Source organism: Vespa velutina, chromosome 5 (assembly GCF_912470025.1).
Source record: "Vespa velutina chromosome 5, iVesVel2.1, whole genome shotgun sequence".
In the NCBI taxonomy this organism is placed as follows: domain Eukaryota; kingdom Metazoa; phylum Arthropoda; class Insecta; order Hymenoptera; family Vespidae; genus Vespa; species Vespa velutina.
Genome location: NC_062192.1, coordinates 5458277 through 5485776, shown reverse-complemented (window position 1 = coordinate 5485776; position 27500 = coordinate 5458277). Strand labels below are relative to the sequence as shown.

General features: G+C 29.8%; 6 protein-coding genes across 26 annotated transcripts in view; 3 read left to right on the top strand and 3 right to left on the bottom strand.

The window, feature by feature from the left end:
• The window catches only part of LOC124949181 (nuclear receptor coactivator 6), a 7645-nt gene extending 2740 nt beyond the window's left edge, over positions 1 to 4905 (bottom strand). The window contains exons 1-8 of one of the 2 annotated variants that reach the window (XM_047493852.1): positions 4207 to 4905; positions 3418 to 4010; positions 2983 to 3312; positions 2841 to 2909; positions 2224 to 2776; positions 1870 to 2131; positions 1612 to 1800; positions 1 to 1521 (exon numbers count right to left, since the gene is read on the bottom strand). The exon at positions 1 to 1521 is cut by the window's left edge and continues 2740 nt beyond it. In XM_047493852.1, coding sequence (XP_047349808.1) covers positions 1 to 1521; positions 1612 to 1800; positions 1870 to 2131; positions 2224 to 2776; positions 2841 to 2909; positions 2983 to 3312; positions 3418 to 4010; positions 4207 to 4363 — 3674 coding nt within the window. In that variant the 5' untranslated portion in view covers positions 4364 to 4905. The remainder of the gene's footprint in view (positions 1522 to 1611; positions 1801 to 1869; positions 2132 to 2223; positions 2777 to 2840; positions 2910 to 2982; positions 3313 to 3417; positions 4011 to 4206) is intronic. The other variant, XM_047493853.1, reaches the window with a different exon arrangement.
• Positions 4906 to 6397: 1492 nt separating this feature from the next.
• On the top strand, positions 6398 to 11728 carry LOC124949202 (sprouty-related, EVH1 domain-containing protein 1). 9 transcript variants are annotated; one of them, XM_047493900.1, is made up of 7 exons: positions 6398 to 6415; positions 6904 to 7191; positions 8788 to 9106; positions 9225 to 9393; positions 9878 to 9939; positions 10004 to 10551; positions 10691 to 11728. In XM_047493900.1, exons 2-7 carry the CDS (start codon positions 7172 to 7174, stop codon positions 10845 to 10847), a joined length of 1275 nt encoding a protein of 424 aa, XP_047349856.1. In that variant the 5' UTR covers positions 6398 to 6415; positions 6904 to 7171; the 3' UTR covers positions 10848 to 11728. The 9 variants fall into 9 exon arrangements, with proteins under 9 accessions (XP_047349856.1, XP_047349863.1, XP_047349862.1 ...); XM_047493899.1 differs by lacking the exon at positions 6398 to 6415 and adding an exon at positions 6426 to 6638; XM_047493898.1 differs by lacking the exon at positions 6398 to 6415 and adding an exon at positions 6426 to 6691.
• A 2699-nt stretch (positions 11729 to 14427) lies between these two features.
• On the bottom strand, positions 14428 to 16808 carry LOC124949516 (adrenodoxin-like protein 1, mitochondrial). 2 transcript variants are annotated; one of them, XM_047494708.1, is made up of 4 exons: positions 16596 to 16808; positions 16422 to 16473; positions 16063 to 16310; positions 14428 to 15982 (listed from the first exon to the last, which is right to left on the bottom strand). In XM_047494708.1, exons 1-4 carry the CDS (start codon positions 16702 to 16704, stop codon positions 15879 to 15881), a joined length of 513 nt encoding a protein of 170 aa, XP_047350664.1. In that variant the 5' UTR covers positions 16705 to 16808; the 3' UTR covers positions 14428 to 15878. The 2 variants fall into 2 exon arrangements, with proteins under 2 accessions (XP_047350664.1, XP_047350665.1); XM_047494709.1 differs by having other exon boundaries at positions 16418 to 16473; positions 16596 to 16780.
• A 546-nt stretch (positions 16809 to 17354) lies between these two features.
• LOC124949515 (cyclin-C) lies at positions 17355 to 20579 on the top strand. Of its 6 annotated transcripts, XR_007101086.1 has the most exons (7): positions 17360 to 17665; positions 18092 to 18154; positions 18229 to 18335; positions 18458 to 18664; positions 18746 to 18997; positions 19099 to 19475; positions 20129 to 20579. XR_007101086.1 is itself a non-coding variant. In XM_047494707.1 (6 exons), the coding sequence occupies exons 2-6, from the start codon at positions 18123 to 18125 to the stop codon at positions 19299 to 19301; spliced, it is 744 nt and encodes a 247-aa protein (XP_047350663.1). In that variant the 5' UTR covers positions 17355 to 17665; positions 18092 to 18122; the 3' UTR covers positions 19302 to 19833. The 6 variants fall into 6 exon arrangements, 5 of the variants coding, with proteins under 5 accessions (XP_047350663.1, XP_047350662.1, XP_047350659.1 ...); XM_047494707.1 differs by lacking the exon at positions 20129 to 20579 and having other exon boundaries at positions 17355 to 17665; positions 19156 to 19833; XM_047494706.1 differs by lacking the exon at positions 20129 to 20579 and having other exon boundaries at positions 17359 to 17749; positions 19099 to 19796.
• LOC124949511 (general transcription factor IIH subunit 4) lies at positions 19680 to 22032 on the bottom strand. 3 transcript variants are annotated; one of them, XM_047494689.1, is made up of 6 exons: positions 21250 to 22031; positions 20851 to 21181; positions 20601 to 20774; positions 20446 to 20532; positions 20135 to 20350; positions 19680 to 20037 (listed from the first exon to the last, which is right to left on the bottom strand). In XM_047494689.1, exons 1-6 carry the CDS (start codon positions 21761 to 21763, stop codon positions 19956 to 19958), a joined length of 1404 nt encoding a protein of 467 aa, XP_047350645.1. In that variant the 5' UTR covers positions 21764 to 22031; the 3' UTR covers positions 19680 to 19955. The 3 variants fall into 3 exon arrangements, with proteins under 3 accessions (XP_047350645.1, XP_047350646.1, XP_047350647.1); XM_047494690.1 differs by lacking the exon at positions 19680 to 20037 and having other exon boundaries at positions 20171 to 20340; positions 21250 to 22032; XM_047494691.1 differs by lacking the exon at positions 19680 to 20037 and having other exon boundaries at positions 20171 to 20337; positions 21250 to 22032.
• Positions 22033 to 22349: 317 nt separating this feature from the next.
• The window catches only part of LOC124949507 (protein diaphanous), a 29333-nt gene continuing 24182 nt past the window's right edge, over positions 22350 to 27500 (top strand). Inside the window, exons 1-2 of one of the 4 annotated variants that reach the window (XM_047494661.1) lie at positions 22350 to 22881; positions 23962 to 24046. In XM_047494661.1, the coding sequence (XP_047350617.1) occupies positions 24011 to 24046 (36 nt within the window). In that variant the 5' untranslated portion in view covers positions 22350 to 22881; positions 23962 to 24010. Of the gene's footprint in view, positions 22882 to 23961; positions 24047 to 24567; positions 25484 to 27500 lie in introns of those variants that run through there. The other 3 variants (XM_047494659.1, XM_047494664.1, XM_047494663.1) reach the window with 3 other exon arrangements.

Sequence of the window (27500 nt, the reverse complement as noted above, 5' to 3'; positions counted from 1 at the left end):
TTCGTCGACGGTCTCTTCAGATCATTCGAGGATGTTGCATTAGATCCAATCAAAACCTCTAACTGTTCTGACAGCTGAGGCGCGTCCGTAAAATCTTCTTGAGCTTGATTTTCCAATGAGGAATTGTTATCGCCGATTCTTTTCTCCGTCAGACTAGATTCTGAATTTACGTGTTCCGTATATTCCGACACGGAGGTGTACTGATCATCGCGAGGATTCTTTGTTTCTTCCGACGAGATTGCAGATTCTTGAGGTGATTGTTCCTGATTATTATCGGAGTCACCTTTGATCAACTCTTCGTTCGTCAATGCGTGATCTAATCCAGCAGGATAACCGGAAGAACTGTGTTCGGAGTTACGTGAACTCGATAAATCCTGCTGCGTTCTGTGATCTTCGATTGATAATGAACAGATTTTCTCTTGCGATGAATTTTGAAGAACTTGCATACCTGCTGGTGTCTCACCTTGTTCAAAATCAGGCATAGCTATGGGCATGCCTTCGTCATCAAGAATAACGACCGTTTCAGGTGGTTGTAATAACAAAGGACGACTATTTGGAAGAATTTCTGGCGACGAGCGTTGTTGTTGTTGTTGTTGCTGTTGTTGTTGTTGTTGCTGTTGTTGTTGTGGTTGTTGTTGTTGCTGCTGCTGCTGCTGCTGCTGTTGTTGCTGCTGCTGCTGTTGTTGTTGTTGCGGTTGCTGCGGTTGTTGCGGTTGTTGCGGTTGCTGCGGTTGCTGTGGTTGTTGCGGTTGTTGTGGTTGTTGTAGTTGTTGCGGTTGTTGCGGTTGTTGCTGTTGCTGCTGTTGTTCCTGAGACCTCGATTTTCGGATACCTGTGGGAGTACGCTGCTTATGATTATGATCATCGGAATATCTTTCTCGTCGATTCCTTGGAAACCCTCGACCACCGCGGCCACTCCTTTCATTTCTATGAAAATTTGGAGCATCGCGATGTTGATGGTCCGTTGGTTGATACCTGTTGCGCAATTGTGATTCTCCGTGGAAATCTTGATTCGATCTAATGTTATGTTGATTGTCATGATATTCAAATTCTTGCTGAGCCTGTTGATGAACCTCGTGAAAACCTTGCTGCCCTGGAAGAAATTCTTGCTGATTCTGAAGAAAATTTGGAGGTGGTCGATTTTGATGGAAATTCGCTTGATTCGGATGAAAGTCCACTGGCGCATTATGATGAAACTCTCCTTGAGTTTGATGAAAGTTGTTTTGAGGTTGATGAAACTGCGGTGGTGGCGGTGGTGGAGGCGGCCCAGGGTGAATAACATGAACGTCTTGCAGCATTTGACCTCGTGGTACTGACATTTGAGAAGAAGGTAGTGGTATCATACGCATGTCCATATCTAAATGTTGAGTCTGCCCAGATTGCGCTGGATTCATTGCTCTCATATCACGATCTTGAGATCGAACATCAACTAATATTCTTCCTTTCGGTTTATTATCCGCTTCGTCGTCCGACATTTCCATATCAACGCTCTCCACAATATCGCCAGGCTGCATGTGTTGTCTAAATTACGACAAGATATAAAGTATATTATGTATACACGCGTAAGAATTTGTATAAAATAAATGTAATAATTACATAACAAATCCTCACCGATAATCCTGGTCACTTGTGGACCATAAGGTATTATTATTTGGTAATACATTCAAGGTGGTATCATTAATGGTATTATGATTTGCAGGACTTCCTGTGAGACTTATCAAATTGCGATGATCAACATCTGCTGCCTTTATTAGACTGTATGGTAATTGATTCTCAGATGTTAATGGTATTGGTATCACCCTATATATACATAGTAATAAAAGATATATCCATGATTTAATGAGAGAATAAAAATCGTTAATACACTACCTATGATCTACATCTCCAGCACTACTAAGAAGAGGTTCTTGAGGTTGTGAATCATTGTACTCAACAGGATCGGCAAAACCAGTTTTTTCATACATTGGTGGTGATTCTGGAGTCTCAGAAAGAATTTCACTTTTCCCTCTTATATTATTAGGCCAAACAGAGTCATTACTGGACTCCCATCTGTCACTAGCACCATCTATCCATGAAGTCTTATTTTTTTCGTCATTTTCACCAGGCCAAGATGGATTCATACTATTTTTACCTGAAGATACATAATACACTATACTGTATTCTTTATAGTAATTCCAATTACAACAGAAAATTGATTTTATTTATTTTTTATATTGTCCATACCCTTTTCTTCCCATTTTGCTGGTTCTTTGATTTCAGTTGAAGAAGTCCATGTAGGAAATTTAGGTGGCAGCTTATTGTAGCAGTTTTCGTCGTCGAGAAAAATAGGTGGTGGGAGAGGTGGAGGAGGTAAAGGATTTACTACATTCGCATTAGTAGAACCATCAAACGGCACAGTGATATTACTTTGACTATTTTGACTGGAATATGGAGAAGGAGTGTGTGATTCGGTAGGTAAGTTACGAACGGAAATAGGAGTGCTGTGGTTCATTGGACAATTATTTAAAGTGCCGAGAGATGAACCCTGAGCACTCATCATTCGTGAGAGCGTAGGAGTCACAGGAAGCTGCCCTAATGCAGGTGAATGTCTATAATTAGGACGCTGGGGAGATCCCACTTGAGGATCAGAAATATCTAAACCTAGACCTGGTATACCACCAGGATCTTGTGTGCCCTCTGATGAAGGAAGGACAGTTTTCAAAAAACTAGATATATTGAAATCTTCATTGTTTTCACTTTTGGAGGGCCTCATATTGATCACTTCTATTGGCTTTGGCTAACAGAATTAAATAAATTTAAATACTGATAGATATTCCATGTATCAATACATTACAACTTACCTCTAATGAATCACTATACTGTTGTGTCATCATAGTAGGTGTTGTAGATCTTTCATTAAACAAATTTCTCTATGAAAACATATAATATATAATCATTTGTACATACATAAAAGCATAATCATATGAGAAAACTATATCTCACCATATTACCAAAATCTACATTCCCTCCCATAAACGATGAAAAATTATTAGTAAAGTCTCCAGATTCATGTCCCTGTGTTAACTCCGGAGCAGGAACAGGGACAGGGTCATAATCATGAGTGTATGAACCATAAATAGATGGAGGTGCTACTTCTATAATTGCAGACTGATTTGTAGCTTGATTTTCATCCCCTGGTAGCTCTATATCGCTATCAGGACTTGGAGATGGAGCATTCACATCGGGTGATGGAATAGGAGAGACCAATGTTGGTAATAATTCATCCAATTTCTTTTTCAAGTTTTTCACCCGACTCCCAAAGTTGCGATATGCCTATGTGTAAATATATTGATTAATGACTAAAAAAAAAACTTTTTGAATTGTTTTTCTATTTTATATACTAAACAGAACGTTTATCTATTGATAAAATGTACTTGCATTTGTTACTATTTTAACTTCACCACGTTGAGTCTCATAAAACTGATCCGCTTGTTCAAGTAATTCAAGAACTTGAGTTCTTTCTCTAATTTCAGCTTCTAATGCACGTACATAATTTTCAACATTTCTTACTGCCAAATCAACTTCTTTCTCAGCATCTTCAACACGTCTTCGATCCTTCAAGGATGCACAAAGCTCTTCTGCATTTTCTATATCTATATTACTGTCTCTTAAGTCACGTAACCTGGCATCTGTTGCTTGTTCTAGAGTTGCACATGATCTCATAGTAGAAATCAATAATGCGGCTTGAAACTCTTCTGGTGCTGCAGCAGGTTGTGGTTCTACTTTTTTCTTTGGAGCAGCTGATATTAAACCAGATAAATCAGCAAGAAACTCCTCATCGTATACTTGTCTCTGATCCCAGATCTTAAATATTCGCAATATACGATGTTTGACTTTTTCATCCCTGACCATTGTGGTAGCACGTTGTAATGTAGTACCCCAAGATTCCACAAATTCAAAATTTTTTCTCTTGGAGTATTGAATAACATCATTAGCCAAGTAAAAGAGCGTAAGACGATGTTCCACTTTTACTATCACATAAAAATCACGTTATTAATTACTTAATATCAATATTTATATAAATATCAATCTTTTGTAATAGATCATAATATAAAGAAACGTATATATCTTGATATAACAAATACACAAATGCTTGTAATATAATTAAAAATTTAATATCTATATTAAATCTCTGATTATAAATTTTCAATGTAACATATAACTTACCCTTCTTTAAAACTTGTAACCAAGTAGCAACAATCTTCTTATGATGTTGTCGTCTTTCAAGACACCATGCTGAAAGACCTTGTATAGATTCTTGTGAATCCTTTAATGTATGAAGTCTTCGCTCAAAGAGCTCCACATCAAAATCACTTGTTGCCATTTTGTTGACGAATCATCAACTCGTTTGATAGTTCAAAAATTTAATTCCACTGCATTTTTTAACGTGAACCACCGAAAGGAACACGGAATAAAACGTTCAGGTATCATAAGTAAGTCGCTTACCTAGCACACCAACCTAACCAAATAGTTATTACTAATAGATCAACAGCTAATACAACCAAAAATAAAATTGATTATTAAATCACAATTCATTTTTTCAATTAGGCAACGTTCTTCAGTTTCACTTTTCCTTCATATACACAATCGATGAAACATTAAAAATCATTTACAAACTATAAAATTAAAACTTACAAGACCGACACGCTTAAGACGTCGCAATTGACGTAAACCTGAAGAATATAAGGGGCAAAAAATTCAGTCTGTTAATATAACACAATCCTATTGCCGAATAAATGAAATTATTTGATGCACAGTACGTTAACTTTCGTAATGTATTTCAAACCACCGTATATTATACGAAGAATCGTGAAAACAAGAGTCAGCCATCTTTCTAGGACCAAAACACGACCGCGCAATGGCCGGCACGACTCATAAAAATATCATATAAAACTTATTAAAAGCTAAGACGGATATGTTTCTACGTCTATTAAAACAATGATTTATATTTAATCAATCATAATATATCGATAAAAATTGGCATAATACATTCTATGAATTTGAATATTATTATATTTCAAAAATATAAATAACTTCAATATATTTTAATAAATCATATGAATTGTATATCAATAACAAGTGTTAATGTCTATAATCATTTCATAAGAACATATTTCATAAAAAAATAATACTCCTTTCAATTGAACAAGTATATGTAAAATGTAAATGCATATAAAAATATTGAATTCCTTTTCAATAAAAAAACAACGATTTATATTCGTATATATACTTAGTTGTCCATTTATAGATACAATATGATATAATTAGATATATATCTTATTAACGATGCACGTTGATAGGTCAGATACATTTTAGAATTGGTATCAAACGGTCCAATCATAAATGATATGCGTATAAAGGCTTACATACACTTGCAAAATAAATAAAAAATAATGAATAATATACTATTGTCTAATTATGATATTCGATTGACAATAGTAAAATTGTCACGATATCGAAAAAAAAGCAGGTATGTTAAAAAATATTTATTTGATACATCCTATCAAACAACCAATGAGAAGGCGGAAATTTTAACAATGAGGAAATAGAAATAAAATGGCGTCCATTTGCCCGCGTTTATTAGATTGAAATGAAGTTGATTCTTAATCTGCTATCCACGGTTATATAGTCTTTATTAAATAAATAATTAAAAAATAATGTATGTATATAATAATAGTTTTCTACATTCAAAGAAAATTAATAATTCGCAATAGTAGCCAAAAGAAAATTTGAACCATGATATATAGCGACAATTTAGAACTATGAATATCAATGAATACAAACAAAATCTAATGATACAATTATTATTATAATTGAAATAATACAAATCTAACGAAGATTTCATTGGCACAATTGTTATTATATCTAAATTCTTTTTACACCATTTAAAACAAATATTTACATTCCTTCGAATAATTTTCCATCCTTGAAAGACATCGTTTCGTATTTTCCATGTAGAAAGAAAGAAAAAAAAAAAAAAAAGAAAAGAAAAAACACCGACGTAACTCTGCAGCGACGATATTACGGATGAATTTCTCTTTTTTTTTTTTTTTTTTTTTTATGTCTACCCTGAAACGAAAACCAAATATAGACATATAAAGGAAGAGAAAAGTGAAACATAAGGAAGGATATAACGATCAGGCCATAGACGGTAATCGAGAGTAGTGAGAAGAGGGCAGTTCGTTGGTGTGCGCTTTAATCGCAAAGCACAAGTCCCTCTACCTCTCTCTCTCTCTCTCTCTCTCTCTCTCTCTCTTCTCTTTCTCTTTCTCTTTCTCTTTCTCTCTCTCTCTCTCTATCTCTCTTTCTCCTTGTCTAAAGCGTGAGCGAACATCGATGAATGAATCCTGTTGCGCAGAGACCGGTGGCTTCCACCGTAAGAGTCGATATATTCACTATATAGTCAATTGCATCTGTGGGGCAAAGGAGTGTGCGTGTGCGCGTGTATGCGAGGTGGCGGTGACGGCGACGGTGGTGGCGGCTTTGGTGGCGGGTGGCGGGTGGTGGTGGCGGTGTACGGGTGTTCGCTTGTCTCGATTCTATTCGACTAGTACACATATTCCTCGCAAGTGTCACGTCGCGGTCGAGAGAAAATTCACGTTTGTAAACGACGATCGTTCATCGAGGATCGTCTTCGTCGTCCTTCCTTTCGGTTATCCACATTTACGTAGCATATATATATATATATATATATATATATATACATATATATACTTACATACATCATACATACATACATACACATTTTAACATATATACGTATACGTATATATATATATATACATATATATATATATATATATATATATATAATGTTAGTGTATTTCCTTTCTCATCCTATTTACGACGATCGTCGGAGAACAGGTTGGAGATGGATTTGGCTTTAAAATGAAATGCGCGATCGAGGATGCGAAAGGGAGCAGGCGTGGACTGTTCGTCGTCTGAGGTCAGGCGTGGGGATGAACTCTACGGGGACTGCGAGAGGGAGGAGGTCTGGGGCGCTTCCTGTGCTTGGCACTAGCCTAAAAAAGCTCCACAAACAGAATCGCGACCGAATGTCTTTTCAATGCAACGAAAATGGTGAAGTGTGGGAAAAAGTGGGCATTGAGTAAAGGCTTCGACTGCTCGAATCATGACAGAGTCGTCAGAGGAGTAAGTAATCTCTCTCTCTCTTTCTCTTTCTCTCTCTCTTTCTTTTTCTCCCTTTCTCTTCTCACTTGCTCTTTCTCTTTAATACTACCGTACCACTTTACGTATGACGATGGTTCCGCACGGAAAGACGAAACATTCATTACGTTACTGCGCTTTTTATGAGACCGTGCGTCCCCACCATGTTTTAAGTAGTATGCATTTCGTACACATCGTCCAAAGAGACGTTCACTCTTCTTTCTCTTTCTTTCTTTCTTTCTTGCTCTCTCTCTCTCTCTCTCTCTCTCTCTCTCTCTCTCTCTCTCTCTCTCTCTCTCTCTCTCTATCTCTCTCTTTCCTGTGTCGCGCTTTCCATAGTATCCCCCCCCCTTGCACTTTTTTTTTTTTATTCATATTGTGCGACTTTTTCACGACCGTTAAATTCCCCCTCTTTCGGGAATCTCTCACGTTATCTTTTTAACGCTCCTCCTACGAATTTACAGATGTAAATGTATGTCGTATGTTCTCCTTTTTACGTACGTGTGGTGTGTCATCCGGTGTGTTCGTGCATGGCTGACTGTTCATTCATTGAATCGATGTCAGCGTGTAACATCTGCTATGTAGTTGTATCACTGACGATTCTTTGATTATTTTACCGGTGATTAGATGAAATACATTTAAATTGAAATCCTTCTTTCCTATCATTTTTACTTTCGGAAGGATGTTTTTTTCGAATTTTAATAATTTTATTGATTGACACGTTTTATGATGTCATTTCATATATAAAGTATTTTCAATTACGTTCGACGAATTTTACATAAAACTCGTTAAATTTTTCTTTTCCACGATACAATTTTTCTTGTTATATATAGGATATTTCCTAATAAGTGAGAAATATTACTAATAATGGATTTAGTATAAGAAACAAGAAAAAAAGTTCATATAAACATATGTCCAATATTACCTTTTTTATAAGTTTCTGAGTTTTTGAGTTACTTGAATATCGATTTACAAAATTTAAAAAACTTAAGGTCTTGATAATGTATAAATATAGACACGTGTTTCTTCTGTTATAAGGAGTTATATGGTTTTTATCTTGTGCTGAGCGAAAGTAAAGTATTTGTATTGTATGTTAGAGCTATTAACGTAGTAGTATGTAAGATAGCAGGCTGACCAAGTTTTATTTTCTGGTTAACTTTCTCTCTAGATTTAAATCCATTTGATTATTACTTTAAGAATATCTAAAATTCATCCATTAATAATGTCAAGATATTTTGAGGAATGTTCTGAGCAAGATTGCTAGTAAATTCGAGCACTGCTTAAGATTTTTGAAAAAATCAAGCAATCTATGATAATATGTAAATCTGTATTCAAGTTAAAGATAATCATTTTGAGTACTTCTTGTAATCTTAATTATTTTAATTCTGTTGATAAATTAAACTGACTATAATTTGAAAAGATAGTTATATTGGACATACGCTTATATGAACTATTTGTCTTATTTTTAAATATTGAATCCTGTTATTAGAAAACTGCTTATATATATATATATATATATATATATAAATAGCAATAAATGTAAGATTTCTCTCAAATTGATCTTTGATTATTGTTTTTTAGTGGTAACTACTTAGTGAGGGTTCGTGCCCAAGTAATGACAAGAGATGACAGTTCTGGTGGATGGGTTCCTCTGAGCGGTGGTGGCTTAGCTAATGTTTCAGTCAGACGTAGAGCAACCTCAGTAGGTGGACATCAATCTAATAACACGAATGGTACAAGCATCTCTACTTCGAATGTTACCACTACAACTTCGACCACCAATTCTCTTTCGAGTACAACTGTCAATGCACAAGGTCATGGATCTAGTACTTCTCCACCTAGTGCGACAAAAAGAAAACACGAATATCTTATCTATGGGAAACGTATCACTGATCAATCGGTAATATTGCTTGGTAATTTAATAACAAATATAGCTTTGTATTTTAATAGCAAATCATAATGTTAAGTGTTTTATTATCATACTATAATATATTTTTATATATTCTTTACTTTTGTAGGTTGTTCTTAGTTGTACTATTAAAAAAGATTTTGAATATAATAAGGTAATGCCAACTTTTCACCATTGGCGGACAGGAGAGAAAAAATTTGGATTAACATTTCAAACAGCAGCAGATGCAAGAGCATTTGATAAAGGTGTACGTACTGCGGTGGAAGAATTATTGGAAGGTAAGATCTATAGTAATATATATTAATAATTTAAATTTTAAAGCATGTTAATTATATTAAAGATACTGTGTTACTTTTTATGCTTTGTATTTAAAATGTGTTTTTAGTATTATAAAGTGATTTTTTTCTTCTGAAGATTTAAAAAAAATAAACAATTATTTATTTATATATAAACAAAATTATATATATATATATATATATATATATATATATATATATATATAAACAAATAATTATTATTAAGAACACATTCAGTATACAAGTTTATTATTTTGTTATCTTAAATAGTAAATCTGTAATAACAAATATACAATAAATAGTGATATATCATTAATTATTAATTTTGTTGCGCTCGTTATTTTGCTGCATTTTTATGTGGATTGTACATCTGGTAAGCTGTACAAAAGAATATGTAGTCTATCATTGTTAGCTGTACAATTATTAAATAATTAAATTTATTAGTATTTTGTTATTAATATTATAGGACTTGCGGAATCTACATTGTGCACCAATTCAGCAGATGGCGGCGATGAAGATGTTTTTATGGTAAGAACTAAAATATTTTAAATTAAGTATTTGGTACTCAATTAATATTTGTTTGATTTTACAGACCTTAAATCTACCTGTGGATCCTCTAGATCCACGTCCATCTTCGGATACGTCTCGTGGAGTAGTTCGTGTACCTAATTACCATTCTCAGTGTTCAGATCTTCTTGATTCATACAAACCTATTCATTACATTGGTGGATCTACCAACAAAGTACCACTATCTCAACATCCTTTAACATCAACTGCAGATATTGGATCTGATAATTCCTATGTGCATCTCACAACAGTTAATCATGAATATTTATATCCCATCGTCGATGATCATAAAAGTGATAGATTAGACAGGCACAATACTGCAAGTTCTTTGAAAAAACCCGACATTATAGTGTCTCAACCTTCAAAAAATACTATTAAACGTAATCTTCGGTTACGATGTAAACATTGCCAAGAATTATATTCTGAGCAGCACAATCCTAGGGGATCTTGCGAGTATGCACCTGATCCTATTAGACGTGGAATAGCAACAATTTCTTGTTTATCATGTGCTCAGTGTATGCTGTATCATTGCATGAGCGATGCTGAAGGTGACTTTGCCCAAAATCCTTGTAGGTAAGTTTGAGCATTTATCATCATTCATTAATATTATTGTATATTGGATAATTCTCTATATAATATGAAAATTTTATGACATTAATTTAAAGCATTATATGATTACTTAATATTTAATTAATATATAATTTTATTTAAGCTGTAGTACAGAAGAAGGATGTGGACGAAGATGGATTGGTTTAGCACTATTATCACTGATCGTTCCTTGTTTATGGATTTACCCCCCACTCAGAGCTGTTCATTGGTGTGGAATGTCGTGCGGAATGTGTGGAGGTCGTCATCATCCTACGGAATAACTGGAGGATCCCTTTGATACCTCTGCTCCATACTCAGTTGAGTCAACCAAGTTTTCATCATCGCGTAGTGCAGTCGCTAATGTGTATGAATGTCATGATCTGAGTATGGGACGTTGTCAGAGGTATCAAAGGGGCAGACAGCTTCCAGTACACGCACTGATTCACCAACATCATCTGTGAAAATCTAACTGATAAAGAAAATGATACGAGCACAAGATGTTGCATTTAGCCTTCACACTGTGTATATTCCGTACATTTTGTATACTTTATTAGCAGTATGAATTGTTTAGTCACAACTGTATATTAAACGATTGAAAGATGGAAGTAAGATAGTATTTACACTTCCACCAATTGGTCTTTGGATAGCAGCAATTGGACTGAGCAACTATGCGTTGTACATTATGAGAGTGTAAATTATGAGAAGTGTAAATTATGAGAAGTGTAAATTATGAGAGTGCAGCTGTGAAATGACTCAAAAACTTTTTATTCCCAGTTTGAAATATTCTCTGCCTCATGTAATGTGTGTATAGAAGCACAATGTCCACACTGGAATCGAGCATTGCTGCGATTGTCAGAATGAAAGTGTAAGAATGTGTTCTATTCATAAGTTCTGATTATACTAAACAAGTTGAAGCCAGTATTTGCTAATTTTCTAGCCCTTATTAGCGTGTAATAAAGTGGGGAAACAAGAGTAAATCGAAAATGTAAAGTTAATTGAGATAAGGTAAAATTGGTCTGAATTTATCGTTTATTAGCCGTTGAAAATTATCTCGTTAAAATATATGATGGAAAGCATTGCAATATTTGCATATATCCTATGTTGCTGCTACAGTCACTTAAATAATTGATTTCCTAAAAAATAAAAAAAATTATTGTCAAGGTGATTGAATAATCTTATAAGTTGCAAACCATTTTATGGGTGCCTATACTGTACAAATTTTGTGATATTTTAGAACATATTATGTGTATTTTTATGTATTTTATCGATAAAAATAGATTGACAAAAGCTGGCTGCGTCTCATAAGATGCAAACAGTAGCTAATATTTAACAAATACTACTTCTTCATAAAACAAATACAAATATTTGTGACCAGTGCCTGATGTAAAGAAAAGATTTATAATCATTAATTGAATTTGTCTAAATATTATTTAATAAAGAGTAATGACATATTAAAAAAGAACATTAAAATATAACATTACTATTTAAATAATGATCTGATTCTTAATACTATTCATGGCACTTAAAGTATTTCATAATTATCATCTTAATTTTTACTTATACTTATTAATGATAATAAACTATTTTATTTTAATGCTCTCTTTAATGCTTATGCTCTCTTGATGATATTTATTCATATATTATATGCATTAATATTGTATATTTAAAGTATTTATAAAAAATGATAAATTCTTCCTTATTTGCAAGTCAGTTTTATTAAAAGTTTGTAAATATATTTATGATCTGCTTCATTTTAGTAGTATCAATTCTTTAAGTAGATCCAATTTATTTTATCTTATATAAATTAAGAAGCAGCTAGCTTAAGCAATAATTATTATCTTCATCCTTTATATATAACTATGTTAGAAGGATATATATATACATATATATACAGGGTGTTTCAAGTTTTTTTTATCAAATTGTGTAGTATAAATTATGAGTAGAAATACGAAAAAATTTTTATTTAAATATAGATTTACAAATCCTTTGTTAAAAAGTTATAATAATAATTAAATTATTATTAATACGGTACTGCGATCTATTATGTTTACTATTATTCATTATAGTAGCCGTAGATATAAATCTGCATATTTTTCATACGAAAAGAATCATGAAAAATACAAGTCTAATAATAACAGAAAATACATTGATGACTTTCGACGTTGTCAAGTAATAATCATAGGAAAAATCTTCATGTGTTACATTTATGTTTACTCCTCACGTAATGAATACAGTACCGTATTAATAACAATAAATCGGTTATTATTTTATTTAATTTTTGCTATAACTTTGTAACTAAGCATTTGTAAGTATATTTATATAATGCTTTTTTCTTATTCTTATGTAAAACATACTAATGCAGTTTGACGGAAAAAAAACATCCTGTATGTATGTATATATATGTGTATGTATATATATATATGTATATATATATATGTATATATATATGTATATATATATATGTATATATATATATATATATATGTATATATATATATATATATATATATATATATATATATATTTAAAAGACATGTTGAAGAAATACCTGCAGATCTGATTAAATATTTGTAAAAATTGATTTGCCATTTAATCATGATACTCTTAGATAAATAGTGCCATAATATAGATCATACTGTTATACTTAACAGCTAAGCACAAATTTAACATCGCAAAGATTCTTATATTTGTTTATCATATTATGTAAATCACCTTGACATTCATCTCTATGTATAAAGAGAATTATTGTATATATAGAGATTGTAAAATATTTTTTAAACCAAAGCTTAAAAATGTTGTGCTAGATAGTTCTTCATGATCAGCTTATTGATATTGTAAAATATTTACAATATTATTTTTAAGAAATGATTGCTACAAAATTGCTAACAATACATATGTATATGTAGAAACAATTTACGAGAAATATGTTATTTGTTATATAATTAAACTACAAGCATGTGATTGTTCTGCAAACATTAATAACAGCAATGCATGATATATTTTAGAATTGTACAAAGTGACAAAGAATGTATTTTAAGAATAGTACACGTCTATGCTTATTTAAATAATTAATACTTTGTTATGTCCAATATTTCTAGTCTATTAATATAGTAATGTTTATGCATTGCTTCTCATATGCCATAAAAAATAAGTATCAAAAGTTTATACAAAACAACTATTTGTATTTTCCTCCTAAAATGAAAATTTATTATTCTTAAATTCAAAAAGTATGTACATCTGTATTATTATTGTACATACATGCTTGTTTTATTTGAATGTTTTTATTGAAATATCTAAATGTTATATGTCATATGATGGCTAGCATTTTTCCATAGCAGTTCATATATTTATGAACACTGATTTAAACATCCATCCATTTTTAGTACATATTTTATTGATGTGTTCCATTATGTCCATTTGAATGCACAATTTTTAATTATATTTTAGAATATCTATCTTTAAATAATTTACTTAATAATTATATTTGACTACATTTTAAAATAGTATACATATAAATAATAATATAATGCAGAAAGAGAACATATTAGAAAATTGGTTCCTAAATAAATACAGTAATTTTGAGGTTTTCATTAATACTTATTTTGATTAGCAATTAGTGAATTTAATTCTATTTATAAAGCAAATCAATGCTTATGATTACAAAAAAAAAAAAAAGAAATATCAAATGATATTAATATAATTACGATGAATAGCTTCTGTTCATTAGTTGCGAATATTTCATAATCTTTCATTTAACCTAAATTTAGAGTACAAAGATTTCTAAAGTATATTTAAAAATGTATATATATATATATATATATATATATATATATATATATATATATATTATCTTTATTTTCATTAATATAATAATTGTTTACGTTATTTTTACGATTTCTTATTTATCATATACTAATACATGCAAAATCATAAATTAGATTATAAATACGATCGTTCTTTCTGTTTTATTTTACAATATTTTTCAATCATCTGATAAAAATCGAGATAATATTTTTTTCTTTATGAATATTTGCTGTCCGATAAAAAAAACTATGTTTCATTTACAATAATACATACCTTTGCACTTTAGACATACTATTTATAGATACGTATGCATAATAAAGTTATTCTCAATTTTACGAAAGTATAAGTTATATTTGGTAATGCATATATTATTTAATCTAAATGTAATCTCTTGAGCTTTGATATTTTTCTTATTTTTCTTTTTTTTTTTTTCTCTCTTTTTTTTTCTTTCTAATTTAAAATTTACTTATTAACAATAATTGCAAGTATTTTTTTAACACGCAATTACTCAATTGTTACATTAATTCTTGTTCTTATAAAATATATATTGATTCCATTATAATTTCTATTATAGATATCATTCGTATATTACCAATCTTGTGGTATGTATTAATACCAATTGTTTGGTTATAGAAAAGTACAAAAGTTACTTTTTCTGTAAGTTTGTTGTGATGATCTATACCAAATGAGAAATATGTGTATTACGGTTTTTATAGATTGACAAATGAAGCGTGCCTGAAAAATATCCTATTTAAATTTTCTCAATGATTTAGTATGAGTGTTTAATGTAATTGAAGCACATCTTAAAAGTGTCGTATCATAATAATTAATTAATCGGGAGAAAATATAAATAATATAATTTGTACAAGAATGATAAATATATTGGTGATAATAATCATTAATACAAATAGATGAATATATGAATGCGTGCATGTGTGCGCGCGTGCGTGCGTGTGGGCAAAAGTGATATGTGCAAAAATTTACACAAATAAATAAATTTTAACGGATATGCACATATAAATACACACAAAGCTATTATAAAAATTATCAAACTGGGATAATTCGCAAAAGTGCCTGCCAAAAGTAAAACAAGTGTTAAACGTTTGTGGCAGCACTCAAGTGATGTGAGATTAGATTGTAAAAACTTGTTCTACGTGATTCTCACTCACAATGTAAATGCTGCAAGATCAACGAGTAAGATTTTAATTCACGGATTCATTGTATCATAAATGTTTAAATCTTGTATCATTGTAATTAAAGAAATATGTATCATAATCCAGCTGTATGAAAAATAAAATATATTGTATCACAATGAGACATTAGATAAATATAAATCATCTTACATATAATATTATTAGATATATTACAATATATTAATTTATGAAAATTAACATATTTATTTAAATAATATAACTATCTTTTATACAATTTATGAATATTTTTTAGCAAATTCATTTGCTAAGATATACTAATTAATTAATTAAATATATTTATACATGATATCTATTTTAATGTGGAGCTGGAGTATGACCATCAACATAAAAGTTTCTAGTTGCTTTAGGTAATTCTAATACTATACCATCCAATTCCTTAGATAATATTATTTGACAACCTAAAATAAAACATGAAAATATAATTTAAAAGAACAATGATAATTGAATATAATTTCTATAAAATATATGAAGATTATACCTAATCTAGAATTTTCTTTTAAAAAAGGTGCTAAATCCAATAGATCCTCTTCTTGTTCCTCTGCTTGTGGAAGTTTATTTAAATAATCATAATGTACATATACATGACATGTAGTACAAGCAAGAGAAGCTTCACATGCCCCTTCCATTTCAATTCCATATCTATGTGCTAAATAAAGTACATTATCTCCTATTTTACCTTTTACTGGTATTTTTTTTCCTGTTTTATCCACAAATGTAATATTTACTCTGGAGTATAAAATAACAAGTACATAAAATAAATATGAATGTTTATTACAATTTGTTATTAGTTGATAATTTGAATACAAATTTTTAACGTGAGATGTTAAGTTTACCTACATATCGGCTTCTGATTTTGGATCCTGCATTTCGTATTCTCCATGTAATAACGCTATAAACATAATTATTTTTTATTTTAACAACATATATGTATGTATATATGATTTTCGCGCTAATACCAAGAATTATCAATAACGCCATCTGAATTAATGCAAATATTTGAGTAAAACTTACGTTTCGATGCATGCACTAATGAATTTCTCATCTTATTGAAACAATCAATTGATAAAAGTGTCTTTTTTAATGTACTCTTTAACGTTAAGGAGCGTAATATAAACGTCATCACGTAATTTTACAATAATTGTAATATTTAACTCTTTAACCCTCTAATAGAAATAGCAAAGAACTTTTTGTCCAATGTTTACTAAGATCAAAAGATTCGAAACTCGATACTAAACTGTTTAGAGCATTAATTGTGTATATTATAGAAGAATTAACTTGCTGAATTTTTTAAATTATTTTCTGATTTAAAAAAATTAACACAATATTTCTAAAAGAGGTGGGATCTCAAAAAGTACAGCAGTCGTGGTGTTATACGTTAATGTTTTATATTCCTCAAGTTATTACGCTCAAATAGAACTGTACGTAGAAGCTTCTTTATCGATAAACTTAAATTGCTTCCTTATTGATGCACTGTAGTAAATAATTAAATTTTGAAATTCATTTCTTACATCTTTTAATATTCAAAGAAATATTTTTTTTATAATATTTATGATAAATTATATAACGATGTCTGTTAATAATAGAGTATTATTACAAGGAAGATTCCTGTTTTATATGGTCAGAAAATAGATTTCTTGGCAAGGTTGATTTCTTCATTACCAATTGAGGAATAAAGGTAGATCTCTCTTTTACATACGGTGATTGGTAACGAAGTTTTTCGTTTTCTGACCCCCCGGATATATTTCTTCGTTATCGATCGATGATAAAGCGAAACTTAAGAGGATCGAGCGTTGCGTGACAAAAATAAGAAGACAAAAATCGTTAAGGAGTGTTATTCGTTTCAAATGAAAATTTCAGCTGTAATTAAATATTCTTCTGTGGTTTCTTATTTTCATCAAAGTTTGGACAATTATTCTAGATTAATGATTTTAATTTTTCTCAAGTGGACCCTTGGATAGGGCCTTTGAATCAATTATATTTATTACCCTTTATGCATTTATATCGTAAAATAAATGCATACAGGCACTGCGTTGAATCTATTACGGATTACTGGGACATCACTATTAAAGAAGAATTTAAATGTGAGAGAATGAAAAGTGCGAATTCACAGACTATTAACATTATGTATTCTAATTTACACTAATTCGATGTTACGTGCGAGAGAGGTATAACCTATACAAGCTTATAGACTAATATGATAGATGAATTGGAGAGACAGTTCCTCGCTTGTCTTTGTAGTTCATATTTTATCCATACCTGTCGCTGAAGTCATACATGCTTCAAGCGAAAGATTTTGTCATGTACATATATGTAATCATTAATAATCATTTCATGTTAAACAAAAATATTGTTTAATCAAATTTGAGATATATCAATAATTTGATCTGAAAATAAGAGGATTATATTTCTTTCTTCGTAATAATATGCTTAAATGTAAATATAACATATAAGTAAGTGAAGTTTATATTTTTTTAGAAATTGATACATTGATGATTGTTTACTTTTAGTAATTAAAATATTGTGATCAAATATCGAAGAATGGCAGGAAATTTTTGGCAGAGCTCTCACCAGTAAGTTATAGATATACCTTCAATTATTAATAAATTAAATAATAAATTGTTAAACAACTTATTTTACTTTGTAGTCAACAGTGGTTACTTGATAAACAAGACTTAGTACGTGAACGACAACATGATTTATCTATTTTAACGGAAGAAGAATATCAAAAGCTTTTTATCTTTTTTTCTAATCGTAAGTTTAACATAATATACAATTTTATGTTACATAAATTATATTGAGAATACATGAATATATATATATATATATATATATATATATTATTCTGTTATTTGTATCTCTATCTTTTCTTTTAGTTATTCAAGTATTAGGTGAACAATTAAAATTAAGGCAACAAGTAATTGCAACTGCAACAGTGTATTTCAAAAGGTTCTATGCTCGTAATAGTTTAAAATGTATCGATCCTTTATTATTAGCTCCAACATCAGTCTTTTTAGCTTCAAAAGTTGAAGAATTTGGAGTTATTTCTAACACAAGGTTAATAACAACTTGTCAAACAGTAGGTATGTAAAAAAAAGGTATATATATTTACAATTAATTTAAATTAAAATAATTTTTTATTTATCGTTTTCTTCATTTTCCAGTGAAAAATAAATTTAATTATGCATACTCTCAAGAATTTCCATATCGTACAAATCATATTCTTGAATGTGAATTTTATCTTTTGGAACATTTAGATTGTTGTTTAATCGTATATCAACCATACAGACCTCTTTTAATTCTTATTCAAGATGTAGGGCCAGATGATCAATTATTAACGTTAGCTTGGCGTATTATTAATGATAGTTTACGTACAGACGTTTGTCTACTTTATCCACCATATCAAATAGCCATTGGTAAGTACTATATTAATTATCAAGTATTATATATATATTGTAATAATGAATTTTTTTCAAACAAATTGAACTAATTTTTATACAAAATTAATCTATTATAGGATGCCTACAGATTGCATGTGTAATATTACAAAAAGATCTCAAATCATGGTTTGCAGAATTAAATGCAGATATGGAAAAAATTCAAGAAATAGCACGTTATATCATAAATTTATATGAATTGTGGAAAACGTATGATGAAAAGAAGGAGATACAGGGGTTATTGTCTAAAATGCCTAAACCAAAAGCAGCGCCGCAGCGCTGACATCTAGTTCCTTCAGCATCGAATATTTGGGATTGATGCTAAAACATTGATACATACTGACTAAGTATTTCTGTGAAGGATTGATAACCTTGACATAAAATACCGTTTTTATATAAAATTGTACACATTGTGTGGTACAAAGTTTGAAATTATCACTATCACATTGGTGTATTGGTAAGCATGCAGTCTAATTACAATCATTATAAAATAAATACAAGGGGGCAAAAAATAAAACTTAAAATCTTATTGATCACAGATGTCATATATATAATGGAAATTACATTTTTTTTTTTTTTTTTTTTTTTTTTTTTTTGTTATTTATATGACAGAATTCATTTACTGTAAAAATGCAAGAATAAAAGAAATAAAATTCAGTAATTATGTACAACTTAGTTTCGTTATTTTAAGATATTTTACACGGTATTATTTGTAAATGTTTTTACTGAATAAAAATCTTAGAGTTACATCGTATATCTTATGTATTTTCATTATTGATTCTAAGAAATATATTAATACCTATATTGTATTTGTACATTAAGTTTATGTGAAAAAAAAAAAAAAGATCTTTATCAAAGGAACCTAATGAAAATGCAAAACGTTTGTAATATTTCAGGTTTTAATTTGTTTCTATTAATGTTATTTAATATTAAATTTTTAAGAGGAACCTTTTGAATATCTTTTCCAAAATTTTTTCACATCATCATGGCCCACTTTTGTTACCACCATTGTTCGTTTTCTGCGTAAAAAATAAAAAAAATACTTAATAATAAAAAATTATTCTATTCATATTAATATCAAAAAGTCAAAATAATTATTTATTTTTCCAGTTATACCTGTCATTTTGCCAGATCAGAACACCTGTAGAAAGTGCATGATTTCTAAGCACTTCAAAATCAGTCTGAGAAAGAAATTGACTATATAGGACTCCTTCGCTAAACAAAAATCTATTTCTTTCGTTTTCCCATAACTTAATTTGATCCACAATAGTTGGAGGCAATGTGGGTGGGCCTGCCTCTAACATTTTATTATGTGCATGCTGCTGTAAATAACTGTTAATATAGCAGAACGCAAATTAACTTTACTGTGTAATACATAAGTATCTAGTTTAAAATTATTAATAAGAAAATAAATTATAATTACATACCCTATGATCTGTGCTGCAGTAATTCCACTTTTAAAAGCTTGCCTTACTGAATCTCTCGTTAATATTGAAACCACTAAGTTTGGGAATCTGTAATTTATTACTTAGCAATAATAAAAACATAATTTTTATGATTATATGAAAATTCTTAGACCTACCTATATAACATTTCACAAAATAATCCAAGTAAAGCTACTTGCAAATTTGAATTAGTATAAGCGTATACTCTATAATTAGTTTCAACAACTATATATCCTTCTTTTCCACTTTCTTTAGCTAATGGTTTATTTTGTCCAGTTGCTATGTTTAATGCTAAACGTGTTGGATAAAATCTAATAAGAGAAAAACAGATAATTAAAAAATCAGTATGTAAAAGAAAATAATTAAAATTAAATTCAATTCAATAACCTTCCGGCTTTTCGTTTACGTTGATAAACAAGTCCAAACTCTCTCAGATGTTGTAGAAATGTTAATAAACCTTCAGACATTCCTTCAGTACTATAATCTTTACCAAGTGTTGAAAAGTTTAATTGAAATAGAAATGTTAGACATTCAACTAAATTAAGTCCTCTTGCTTCTATTGTGTCTAAATATTGAAGAATAAAGTACCACACCTGTGATGCAGTATCTAACAATAAGAATTGAAAACCTGCTTGTGTGATAATTGGACTTCCATCACCTTCATCTCGTTTCATTAAACCAGCGTGCAAAAGTATTCTCACAGCATCAGCCGAGATACCTAAAGTAAATTTTTTAGATCTAATTTGTCATTAATATAATAGTTATATAATAGTTAAATTAATTTACCTTCTTGTTGCTGAGAACCAACCATATAATGTAAAACACATTCCCATCTTTCTAATGCGTATGCATCTAAAAATGCTACGTCTCTAGGTTTACTGTCAGTTTCTAATTGATTTGACATTGTCCATGGTTTACCACCTCCCAATAAAACAATTTTCAAATTCTTTTTGAAAGATGCATGAACAATCCAACCTGGTAATCCTCCAGGTAAAGATGTTTCTCTCCATATATTTAATTCTTTTAAAATTACAACTACTTTTTGATGATCTTCAAGGTAAAGTTTAGAACACCAAGAAGCAATTACTGCCTGTGGAACTGCTTGTTCGACGAATAATAATCTCATGATATAATGTTTTGCTATCACAGGCAATTCACGAAACACAGCCAAACATATAGGCGGATTATGATATAATTTACTTAATACTTCTGGTGGACGTGATTTTAAATATTCGTGTAGATTTTTGCATTGTAATCCGGTAGGACGTAATAAATTCTTTCCACTTATCGTGTTTGACATTATATTGCAGCATTAACAAATTTTACTGTATTTTTACTGTTTAAATACAAATGATAAAAAAAAAGAATTCTGACGAAATTACACGAAGGAATGACATCAAATTTTCTTCACCTTATATATATATTTCATTAAACAATATATACATTAATCTTTTTTAATTATTAAAATCATACTTATAAATATATAGCAATGCCTTTTTTGATACTTGGTTATTCTTACATTTATGTTTCTATAACACAGCGTTCTCCATAGAGTATAAAATATTATTGCGAGGGAATACTCGTATTAAACTTATTCAAATCATAAAAATAATTAACGATGATACTTTGCTTTTTCAATTTCGGACTCTTCTACTATATTAAATAAGAAAATATTTTTATAGAAATTGTATATAATCTATAAATTAACAAAATTATAAGTATTAATTTTAGAACCAATTAATTTTATTATACAAATTTCGCTGTTTTCGATAATAAAGGGTGGGAGGAATTTAGTTGTATTTTTAATATGTCAGATGGCGCTTGACATCGTATAACGAAAGAAAACATTGAGTGTTAGAAGATCTACTCTCGTAGAAAACACTCTTTCGATTTCCCTCGCAGAGCGCATCGTGTAATGTGGAATCGTTGTAACAAGCGCAACGAGTAATAACGAGCGTTTTCAAGTTTATTCTCCGATGCTTTGTCCTAACCGAACTCGGAAATGTGTCAACGTAATGATGATCATACGATATTCGCGTAGAAATTAATTTAAAATGTAGGCTGAAAAACGTGTGGATGGTTTAACCGTCGCCAATGAAATTAAACGTGTGTGTAAATATATATATGTGTGTGTATGTATGTTTATAAAAATATAACGGAAAAGGTCGTTTTAATTTATCCGGGTTAACCGCGAAATATATATATATATATATTATATGTATATATATGTATATGTATGTGTACAATCGGTCTTTCCCCTTCCGGGAAGTTTGTAAATAACGGTGATAGTTACCTTTAAATTTACTTTCGTGTTGTGAACAACAGTTTAAGAATAATAAATCGCAAAGTCGTCGCATTGCCACATACAACTAAATTGGTGTCTTTTCGAACGAGCCGACAGATTTTTCACCGATACGGGTAAGTGTTCGATGTGAAAGTTTCTTCCATTAAAAATAAAAATAAAAATAAAGTGTGTTCGGGATTGATAAATAATCGTTCGTTAATGATCCTTAAATTGTTTGCGAATTATCGAATTTTCGGATCAAATACTTTTCGAATTTATTTTCGGAGAAGTGTCCTTGTTAGGTTAAGGTATCTTGTCAACATCGGTCAAGTGGTTTCGCGAAGATCAGAGTATTGAATTAAAATTGTTCTTACCTTTCGTTTACACATTATGGAACGTATTTAAAATAATAACGATTAAAATCAATTTTATATATTAATCATTTGGATTTTTTTTTTTCTTTTTTTTTTTAAATTATAATATCACACGGTTAGTATGATGCAAGCAAGTGTTTGAAGAAATGTTATTTTTTTATTCATATTACATTTATAGTTCTCTCACATTTTATCATATAATAGATTTCCTCGTAAAAAGATTTCTGCTATGTTATTAATCGTATAATATGATGCCATTAAGATTCGAAACTAATATAAAGAAAGAAATATGATTTATATATGTATTGATGGATATAATTTGGACTAAATTTTATAGATATTATCTTTATGAGATTAAAATATATCAGTAAAAGATATCATATTAAAAAGTTATTGTTTTTATGGACCAATATGTAAGAATATTATATATATACATATATTATGTTCTAAGAGTAAACGATATTAATGGTGTTCCAACCTGTTTAAAGTCAATAAAATTTGCTTTAACCCAGCTATTGGCTCAAGAACCACCTGTTAGATTTCATCTAAATTTAGAATTCAGTGGTAGAGAGTTAGTCAGAGTATTCTATAGATACTTCAGATCAGCTAATGTTCTCATACTTTTTTCAAAGGGCACTATGCAACAATGTGTACATACTTAAATTTTCTTTTCTTCTTTTTTTTTTTTGTTTTTTTAATAACTTGTCTTCTTTACTTATAATCATCTTTATAAAATTTATACAACTATTTGTTTGAACCAGTTGCAAAGTAAAAATGTATAAGAGACCACTCATATGTTTTTAGACTAATGTATATTTCTTTTTTCTCTTTTTATTACAGGCTAAAGGAATTTAACAAAGAAGATACATTCATCAGAAAAGTTTACGATATGGCTAATAGAAGGGACAAAGCTTCAGGTGGATTTGTAAGTAATGCGTTGATCATTTCATATGATTTTTTTTAATTTTTTTTTTTTTTTAAAAGATATCAATGTACTTTCGGCATTGAAAGGAGAAACAAAAGTGGACAACGAGAAAACAATTATTTTCTCAAAAATGTAATGAAATAATATGTTGTAGAATAATAATAATCAAATGAAAACAGAAAAGTAACGAGCGAGTGAATGTAATTAGTCCTCGTTATTATAGTTTTACACGTTTTTGATATAGAATTCATTGCAGTGTAGTATATGCTGCATTTGCCGACATTATCGTCCACCATATCCGTTCGTTTTTATAATGTGTGCTGTATCACCTGCGCGTATGCATATGTATGTGTATATATATATATATATATATATATATATATATGCATATATAGATACATGCGTATGAGCATTCGTCTTATCACACACATTTCATAACAAGAATGCTCGTACAATAGGGAGGTGCTCTAACTTCTACCGGGCTAAGCGTATTTAACGTGAAAGGTATGCCAAGATATACCAGTTCTGCTGGTAGCCAGCGTCGTGGTATTATCAGTGTCCGAGACATACGTCGTAACCAATTCTTTCGTCGTTCTTCTTTTTTTATTTTTTTACTAAGAAGAAATTACTTCAGCAGTTGTTTCCATCAAATATTCCACGAAGATTATAAAACATTGAGATACGTAACGATATTTTTGTTCCATTGACGTTGTAGTTTTATCATTTATTTTACTGACTTTTATTTCTGTTTTCTTTTATTTTTTCTTTTTTATTTCTTTCTTTTGTAATTATTAAGAAGAAAAAAAAAAAAAAAAAAAAAAGTTTCATTACCGTTATCGTATTTTTTCGAGTTCATGATAACGAAATAAGCATCGTGACAATAGGATGACAACGCCGTCAATTTTAAACGATAGTAATTGATATCTCCTGTATTTTTAGGAATAGGGTAGTGTAATTAGATGCACGCGAATTCATATATCTATGCACATATGTATCTATATATTTTCTTTTATTGAGAAATGGAAAGTATAGAGATAAAGACGTAATAGGTAAAAGTACGTGTCTTTCGAAAGGCAATTTAATTCAGAGAAAGGTGTGTTTTTTGTGTCGCTACTGACGTTTGAATTGTCGTACCGTCGATCGGACTAATTGAATTAATTAAAGTCATCCGTCACGAAAAACATTTGCGTATTGTGCACTTTCTACAAACACCTGGTTCTACGAATCGTGCAATTTCTTAGTTTGATTAAAAGGATTTTCGATGAAGGGATAATGACAAGAGTGATTATTTAATAAAAATTTAAATATCGTTTTACCAATCAGAAAAATTCTTCTATCGAGATTAAAAAGTAAATCGTGCGTTCGAAGAAGGTCGAAATGTCGGCGACGATTAAAAGACGGAAGACTTGGTACAATAAAACAGAGGCTGGTAACAAGGTATGATTGTCGAGAATCTTTTCAATTTGATATGAACAATATTTAAATACTGTTTCATAATTTCATAAGCTTTTTAATTTTACTCGTAAGATTACTTTTTTTCTTTTCACTTTTTATAATTTTATTATAAAAATTAATGAATCGGCGTGTATTACATTTCATAAAATTTACAGAAAAACGTAAAAAGTGATTCATCTGTTCGTTATAGTAATTAAAGAAGTAATTAAATAATTAAATTATTATTTATTTTTCAAAGTGGAAGTAGGCCACCAGCTGTTTCTTTAATTGCTACAGCATGTAATGAATTCTTTTTACGTTTTCTTTTAAATTTTTATTAAACATCAACATATACTGTTCTTTTTCCAAACACTCATTCGAATATCAATAAATAAATATTATGTCAGATAATTGTAAAATTTTACAGGTATAAATTTTTCATTTTATCTAAATAATTTTGAATTTCCATTCGTATGATTTTTAATTTTATTGAAATGATCGTTAATATTATTCGAAGAATTTTTAATTAATAATTATTTTTTATTTTTTCATTCATTAGCGTTTTCTAAAATTCGTCGATTGCGATATTAATAACAAATTTAAGAGAAACGTACTACCTACGTATACCCATTTTATCAGAAATCGTAAAACAACACCTCGCGATAATCGTCAAATCATTTTCTTATCGTTCATATCGTTTCAAGATATCGTTGCGAGCTCTTGGGTATCGTAGGAAACAAAACGCGAAACATGTCGCGACTCGACGATATTATTCTATACGTAGGCACACGTCGAGCTTCCTGTTGTTGCTTTATTTATCGTTTTTGCATTAGAGTAGTAATATGATATTTTCTATTGCATTTCAATCTGTTTCCCATTTCGTTCGAATTATATGTATTCCATTTCGTTACATTTCGCTAGTTACCGACTTTCGATTTTTCTTTCGTGAGACTTTCCTCTCGTTATGCTTTCATTTTTAAACTGAGAAATTATTTACTCCCACGCATTAAACACGATCAACATTTCAATGTAATTTTAAAAAACTGCGTTTTCTCTTCTACGATCGCATTTTTAATTTTTTTTTCTTCTTTTTTTTTTTTTTTTTTTTTTACGAATATCGATTTAATTTCAATAATTAAATTGTGAATGCAACATGATGTACAAAATATTTCAATCATAGTGCTATAAATAATAGTTCATATCCTAGATATTTAGACGTTGAAAACATTTTATCTCTTATTAATTTAAGAATATTAAAATTTGTTCGAATCATTGAAAAACGTAATAACTTCAATAATTTCAACATAATATCGAATATTTTCCACATGCGAAAAAGCATGGCGAAAACTCTCTCTCTCTTTCTCTTTCTCTTTTTTTTCAAAATTAACTTTAAATACTCTAGAAACATTCTATATATATATATACAAGCATATCAATCTAATTAATTCTAACGAATTTTATATGATTTTCGAGTTACAACTGCCAAAAAAAAAAAAAAAAAAAAAAAAAGTTCGTATTCGTATATATTTTATTATACAAAAAAGAAAACTGTTGGCGATAGAAGCTGAAAAGTATTATAGGAAGTACCTTGGACAGTAGGAAAATTAATTCAAAGACGTCTGGTTAATTCGCATTCATTTATGTCGCGAAGTTATATCGGTCATGTACGTACAATACAAGGTTGAATCCTTGTTATCGAAGTTAGTACTTAAAATATATTTCTTGAGATATGCACGCGCGTGTGTGTGTGTGTATGTGTGCATCTATGATCGAGAAAGATCGATTTATGAAAAAAATAGATTAACGTTGCCATGGCCGCTTTTTCCTCTTGGTGACATTTTTTTGCTCTTTTAACGACGTCTTTAGATATTTATCTTGAGGTTAATTCTAATTATAGCTCATTGTTAGATCGAAAGAGAAATTCTCTTCTAAGTTTATCTTTTATCATCGTGAGAGATCTCTCCTAGAAGTGTTCGTTTACTTTACGTGCACTCTGTTTATTTTATATGTATACATTTAT